This window comes from Notolabrus celidotus, unplaced genomic scaffold (assembly GCF_009762535.1).
Source record: "Notolabrus celidotus isolate fNotCel1 unplaced genomic scaffold, fNotCel1.pri scaffold_237_arrow_ctg1, whole genome shotgun sequence".
Lineage (NCBI taxonomy): Eukaryota > Metazoa > Chordata > Actinopteri > Labriformes > Labridae > Notolabrus > Notolabrus celidotus.
This window is the reverse complement of record NW_023260082.1, coordinates 57,501-65,000: the sequence shown is the minus strand read 5'-3', so window position 1 is coordinate 65,000 and position 7,500 is coordinate 57,501. Positions and strand designations below refer to the sequence as shown.

Here is a 7,500-nt window from a genome sequence, read left to right as displayed (position 1 = left end):
AGATTAGCACAGCTGTCACAGGTACTGATGTCCTCACCTCTGTCTCTGACAACATGAAAATCCCCCACAGCTACAGAAGACCAGGACGCCACTCCTCGTCTAAAGTCCTCTTCATGGGGCGGCTGTGGCTCAGTGGGTAGAGTCGGTCGTTCGATCCCAGCTCCGGCAGTCACATGTCAAAGTGTCCTTGAGCAAGACACTGAACCCTGAATTTCTCCCTCTGTTGTTCAGAGGTGTGTGAATGTGAACGAATGAGATTAGCTAACACTGATGGTCCCTTACTGTAGCAGCCTCTACCATCAGTGAGTGAATGAGTATGAATGGATGAACGTGACGAGGAGTGTAAAAGCTGAGTGGTCAGAAAGACTAGAAAAGCGCTATATAATACAAGTCCATTTACCATTCAGGATCAAGGAGCTCACAGAGACCACGTTTCATACAGCCTTTGATAAAACAGATCCTCAATACCCACTGTTGGGGTTATGATTAGGGTTAGGGTAGGGTTTTGGTTGGGGTTAGGGTTAGGGTTGGGGTTAGGGTTAGGGTTAGGGTTAGGGATTAAGGTTAGGGTTGGGGTTAGGGTTAGGGTTAGGGTTAGGGATTAAGGTTAGGGTTGGGGTTAGGGTTGGGGTTAGGGTTAGGGTTAGGGTTGTGATCATGGTTGGGGTTAGGGTTAGGGTTGGGGTTAGGTTTGGGGTTAGGGTTGTGATTAGGGTTGGGGTTAGGGTTAGGGTTGTGATTAGGGTTAGGGTTGGGGTTAGGGTTAGGGTTGGGGTTAGGGTTAGGGTTAGGGTTAGGGTTGGGGTTAGGGTTAGGGTTGGGGTTAGGGTTAGGGTTAGGGTTGGGGTAAGGGTTGGGGTTAGGGTCAGGGTTAGGGTTAGGGTTAGGGTTGGGGTTAGGGTTGGGGTTAGGGTTGTGATTAGGGTTGGGGTTAGGGTTAGGGTTAGGGTTGTGATTAGGGTTGGGGTAAGGGTTAGGGTTGGGGTTAGGGTTAGGGTTAGGGTTAGGGTTAGGGTTGGGGTAAGGGTTAGGGTTGGGGTTAGGGTTAGGGTTAGGGTTGGGGTTAGGGTTAGGGTTAGGGTTAGGGTTGGGGTAAGGGTTGGGGTTAGGGTCAGGGTTAGGGTTAGGGTTAGGGTAAGGGTTGGGGTTAGGGTTGGGGTTAGGGTTGTGATTAGGGTTGGGGTTAGGGTTAGGGTTAGGGTTGGGGTTAGGGTCAGGGTTAGGGTTAGGGTTAGGGTTAGGGTTGGGGTAAGGGTTAGGGTTGGGGTTAGGGTCAGGGTTAGGGTTAGGGTTAGGGTTGGGGTTAGGTTTGGGGTTAGGGTTAGGGTTAGGGTTGGGGTTAGGGTTAGGGTTGGGGTTAGGGTCAGGGTTAGGGTTAGGGTTGGGGTTAGGGTTAGGGTAAGGGTTGGGGTTAGGGTTGGGGTTAGGGTTGTGATTAGGGTTAGGGTTAGGGTTGGGGTTAGGGTTAGGGTTAGGGTTAGGGTTGGGGTTAGGGTTAGGGTTAGAGCTGGGGTTAGGGTTAGGGTTAGGGTTAGGGTTGGGGTTAGGGTTAGGGTTAGGGTTAGGGTTGGGGTTAGGGTTGTGATTAGGGTTAGGGTTAGGGTTGGGGTTAGGGTCAGGGTTAGGGTTAGGGTTAGGGTTGGGGTTAGGTTTGGGGTTAGGGTTAGGGTTAGGGTTGGGGTTAGGGTTAGGGTTGGGGTTAGGGTCAGGGTTAGGGTTAGGGTTGGGGTTAGGGTTAGGGTAAGGGTTGGGGTTAGGGTTGGGGTTAGGGTTGTGATTAGGGTTAGGGTTAGGGTTGGGGTTAGGGTTAGGGTTAGGGTTAGGGTTGGGGTTAGGGTTAGGGTTGGGGTTAGGGTTAGGGTTAGGGTTGGGGGTTGGGGTTGTGATTAGGGTTAGGGTTAGGGTTGGGGTTAGGGTTAGGGTTAGGGGTAGGGTTGTGATTAGGGTTAGGGTTAGGGTTAGGGTTGGGGTTAGGGTTAGGGTTGGGGTTAGGGTTAGGGTTAGGGTTAGGGTTGGGGGTTGGGGTTGTGATTAGGGTTAGGGTTAGGGTTGGGGTTAGGGTTAGGGTTAGGGTTAGGGTTGTGATTAGGGTTAGGGTTGGGGTTAGGGTTAGGGTTAGGGTTAGGGTTGGGGTTAGGGTTAGGGTTAGGGTTGGGGGTTGGGGTTGTGATTAGGGTTAGGGTTAGGGTTGGGGTTAGGGTTAGGGTTAGGGTTAGGGTTGGGGTTAGGGTTAGGGTTGGGGTTAGGATTAGGGTTAGGGTTAGGGTTGGGGTTAGCGTTCGGGTTCGGGTTAGGGTTAGGGTTAGGGTTAAGGTAAGGGTCAAGCAGACAGAACCAGAATCGAACCAGAACCAAACTCAAGCAAACAGAACCAGAACCAAACCAGAACCAAACCAGAACCAAACCAGAACCAAACTCTCACAAACAGAACCAGAACCGGACCAGAACCGGACCAGAACCGGACCAGAACCGGACCAGAACAGGACCAGAACCAGAACCGAACCACAAACAAACAGAACCAGAACCGAACCAGAACCGAACCAGAACCGAACCAGAACCGAACCAGAACCGAACACAAACAGAACCGGACCAGAACCGGACCAGAACCAGAACCGAACCCAAACAAACCGAACCAGAACCGAACCAGAACCGAACCAGAACCGAACCAGAACCGAACCAGAACCGAACCAGAACCGAACCAGAACCGAACCAGAACCGAAGGGTTGTGATCATGGTTGGGGTTAGGGTTAGGGTTAGGGTTGGGGGTTGGGGTTGTGATTAGGGTTAGGGTTAGGGTTAGGGTTGGGGTTAGGGTTAGGGTTGTGATTAGGGTTAGGGTTAGGGTTAGGGTTGTGATTAGGGTTAGGGTTAGGGTTGGGGTTAGGGTTAGGGTTAGGGTTGGGGTTAGGGTTAGGGTTAGGGTTGGGGTTAGGGTTAGGGTTAGGGTTAGGGTTGGGGTTAGGGTTGGGGTTAGGGTTAGGGTTAGGGTTGGGGTTAGGGTTAGGGTTAGGGTTAGGGTTGTGATTAGGGTTAGGGTTAGGGTTAGGGTTAGGGTTAGGGTTAGGGTTGGGGTTAGGGTTAGGGTTGTGATTAGGGTTAGGGTTAGGGTTGGGGTTAGGGTTAGGGTTGGGGTTAGGGTTAGGGTTGTGATTAGGGTTAGGGTTAGGGTTGGGGTTAGGGTTAAGGTAAGGGTCAAGCAGACAGAACCAGAATCGAACCAGAACCAAACTCAAGCAAACAGAACCAGAACCAAACCAGAACCAAACCAGAACCAAACTCTCACAAACAGAACCAGAACCGGACCAGAACCGGACCAGAACAGGACCAGAACCAGAACCGAACCACAAACAAACAGAACCAGAACCGAACCAGAACCGAACCAGAACCGAACCAGAACCGAACCAGAACCGAACCGGACCAGAACCGGACCAGAACCAGAACCGAACCCAAACAAACCGAACCGAACCAGAACCGAACCAGAACCGAACCAGAACCGAACTCAAACAAACCGAACCAGAACCGAACCAGAACCGAACCTAAAAAAAACGAATCCGAACCGAACCAGAACCGAACCAGAACCGAACCAGAACCGAACCAGAACCGAACTCAAACAAACAGAACCAGAACCAAACTGGAGCAAAAAATGTCCTCAGCTTGGATGGTCTGATCCGGTTTCTCCTCTCATTGAGTATTTGCCCGGTCTTTGAGAAGAACCCTAACCCTAACCCTCTCAGAAGGAACAGATGAAGCCACGATCCCTTCCATCACCTGGATCATATATCCTGACAAGCTTCATCATCATCATCAGCTTCATCATCAGCTTCATCATCATCACCTTCATCATCAGCTTCATCATCAGCTTCATCATCACCTTCATCATCATCAGCTTCATCATCAGCTTCATCATCAGCTTCATCATCATCAGCTTCATCATCAGCTTCACCATCACCAGCTTCATCATCATCAGCTTCATCATCAGCTTCATCATCATCAGCTTCATCATCAGCTTCATCATCACCTTCATCATCATCAGCTTCATCATCAGCTTCATCATCATCAGCTTCATCATCAGCTTCATCATCACCTTCATCATCATCAGCTTCATCATCAGCTTCATCATCATCAGCTTCATCATCATCAGCTTCATCATCAGCATCATCATCATCAGCTTCATCATCATCAGCTTCATCATCAGCTTCATCATCATCAGCTTCATCATCAGCTTCACCATCATCAGCTTCATCATCATCAGCTTCATCATCAGCTTCATCATCATCAGCTTCATCATCATCACCTTCATCATCAGCTTCATCATCAGCTTCATCATCAGCTTCATCATCATCAGCTTCACCATCATCAGCTTCATCATCATCAGCTTCATCATCAGCTTCATCATCATCAGCTTCATCATCATCAGCTTCATCATCATCAGCTTCATCATCAGCTTCATCATCAGCTTCATCATCAGCTTCATCATCATCAGCTTCATCATCAGCTTCATCATCAGCTTCATCATCAGCTTCATCATCATCAGCTTCATCATCATCAGCTTCATCATCAGCTTCACCATCATCAGCTTCATCATCATCAGCTTCATCATCAGCTTCATCATCAGCTTCATCATCATCAGCTTCATCATCAGCTTCATCATCACCTTCATCATCATCAGCTTCATCATCAGCTTCATCATCATCAGCTTCATCATCAGCTTCATCATCATCAGCTTCATCATCATCAGCTTCATCATCATCAGCTTCATCATCAGCTTCATCATCAGCTTCATCATCATCAGCTTCATCATCACCTTCATCATCATCAGCTTCATCATCAGCTTCATCATCAGCTTCATCATCAGCTTCATCATCATCAGCTTCATCATCAGCTTCATCATCATCAGCTTCATCATCAGCTTCATCATCACCAGCTTCATCATCATCAGCTTCATCATCACCAGCTTCATCATCAGCCGTCAGTCTGGACTCAATGATGTTTTCTGAAGCTGCTTGTTGAAACTGGAGGCAGACTTTGATAACAATAAAACCTTTTAGAGTCTTAGACCAGAGACTCTGACAGACTCACAGTGATCCGGATTACTCTGACAGACTCACAGTGATCCGGATCACTCTGACAGACTCATAGTGATCCGGATTACTCTGACAGACTCACAGTGATCCGGATTACTCTGACAGACTCATAGTGATCCGGATTACTCTGACAGACTCACAGTGATCCGGATTACTCTGACAGACTCATAGTGATCCGGATTACTCTGACAGACTCACAGTGATCCGGATCACTCTGACAGACTCACAGTGATCCGGATCACTCTGACAGACTCACAGTGATCCAGATCTTCTGTTATAACTTAAATAATAACCTGGACTTCTTTATCTAACACGTCTCTACAGATCAGAGATCCAGCTGATAACTGAGGTGCAGCTTCAGAGTTTGACTGAAGTTCCTCTCTTCACAGGTTGATGGTCTCTGCTCAGGTCATCAAATAAATCCTTCAGTTACTCAGAGACCGGGTCCCACAGATCCTGCGTGTGTGTACTTTAGGACTGAGGCCATAAAGAGTTGGTAAAGTTAGCTCTGTCCCTCCTCACAGGATCATAAAGCTCCCATCATTGATTTATCTGAGATACAGGAAGGCGGTATGAGTCATTACAGGAACAGAAGAGTTCGGCGCTCTCTCACAGACAACCTTTGAATCTGATCTGTGTTATCTGTCTTTCTCTCAGTCTGTCACCTTCAGCAGGATGTCAGCCTCCAACAACTGCTCTCTGGACTTAGTGGCAGAGACAGGCGAGTGGCTTTGTCCTCCGGGGGAGAGGTGCCTGAATCTGACCTCTGGTGTGAACAGCAGCCTCGTGAATCCGGGCGATGCTTGCCTGACGGAGGAGGAGTACTTGGAGAAGTATCTGGGGCCGCGCCAGTCGTCTGTATTCCTCCCCGTCTTCATCATCTACCTCGTCATCTTCGCGGTGGGGGTGGTGGGGAATGTGCTGACATGTTCTGTCATCGCACGCAACAAAGTGATGTGGACCCCGACCAACTACTACCTGTTCAGCCTGGCGGTGTCGGACCTGCTGGTGCTGCTGCTGGGCATGCCGCTGGAGCTGTACGAGCTGTGGCAGAACTACCCGTTCCTCCTGGGGAGAGGCGGCTGCTACTTTAAGACCTTCCTGTTTGAGACGGTCTGCTTGGCGTCCATCCTGAACGTGACTGCGCTGAGCGTGGAGCGCTACATCGCGGTCGTGCACCCACTGCGTGCAAAGTACGTTGTGACACGCACCCACGCCAAGAAGGTCATCCTCATCGTGTGGGGCGTGTCGGTGCTGTGCGCCCTCCCTAACACCAGCCTGCACGGGATCAGCGTCCTGCACAGTCACTCTGTTGGTCCTGCAGGGAGGACCGACTCTGAGATCCCGGACTCGGCCATCTGCACGCTGGTCAAACCACACTGGATGTACAACCTGACCGTCCAGGTGACCACCTTGTTGTTTTTCATCCTGCCCATGCTCACCATCAGCGTCCTCTACATGCTCATCGGGCTGCAGCTGAAGCAGGAGAGGATGCGTCAGGCGCCGCAGGCCAAATCCGCCTTCGGACAGGACAGCTTCTGCAACGTCCGAACGCAGCAGCAGAAAGCTCGCCGCCGCCAGGTCACCAAAATGTTGTGTGAGTATCAAACCTCCTCAGTTTACCATTTCAATACTCCTTTTTTAACCTTACCCAGAATGCATTAGATCACACATCAATCAATCAATCAATCAATCAATCAATCAATCAATCAATCAATCAATCAATCAATCAATCTTTATTTGTATCACACCAAATCACAACAAGCGTTATCTCAAGACTCTTTTACAAACAGAGCAGGTCTAGACCACTCTATGTCAAATTATGAACAGAGACCCAACACCAAGACCAGATCAGGCTCAGTCTGACCCCACCAGACCATCATGAGCATTGCAAACAATTAGATTTATGATGAGATGAATATATTTAGTTTCAACACGACCATGAACACGACAGTCTGAAAGAGTTTCTGTTCACAAAGCGTCACACGTCCTCTGACAGGTCAGACTGTGACGTCTGAACATGAACATATGTCATGATCATGAGGAAGTTTCTTCATGATCAGGATCACTCTGACTTTCAGTATAAATATTAGTCTGGGTCATGAGAAGCTTTGAACTCCTCAGCTGTAGAGTTTTTGATTTTCACTCTGTGGTCCAGAACTGAATTGAAGGTTTCTCTCAGAGAACCGAGTCAGTCTGGATCAGAGACCCTGAGGCCTGAAGAGAGTCTGAAACAAGAGAGCATGTGAGCCGTATGAAGAGATGCACAGCTGATCCCCCAATGTTCTCTCTCTCTCTCTCTCTCTCTCTCTCTCTCTCTCTCTCTCTCTCTCTCTCTCTCTCTCTCTCTCTCTCTCTCCTAGTTGTTCTGGTGGTAGTCTTCGGGATCTGCTGGGCCCCGTTTCACACGGACCGC

The 7,500-nt window shown here is 49.2% G+C and overlaps 1 protein-coding gene across 1 annotated transcript in view; it reads left to right on the top strand.

Moving 5' to 3' along the window:
* nmur1a (neuromedin U receptor 1a) overlaps window positions 1-7,500 on the top strand; it is a 10,168-nt gene that overhangs the window by 1,696 nt on the left and 972 nt on the right. The window contains exons 2-3 of the mRNA XM_034678820.1: window positions 5,742-6,681; window positions 7,448-7,500. The exon at window positions 7,448-7,500 is cut by the window's right edge and continues 972 nt beyond it. Coding sequence (XP_034534711.1) covers window positions 5,742-6,681; window positions 7,448-7,500 — 993 coding nt within the window. The remainder of the gene's footprint in view (window positions 1-5,741; window positions 6,682-7,447) is intronic.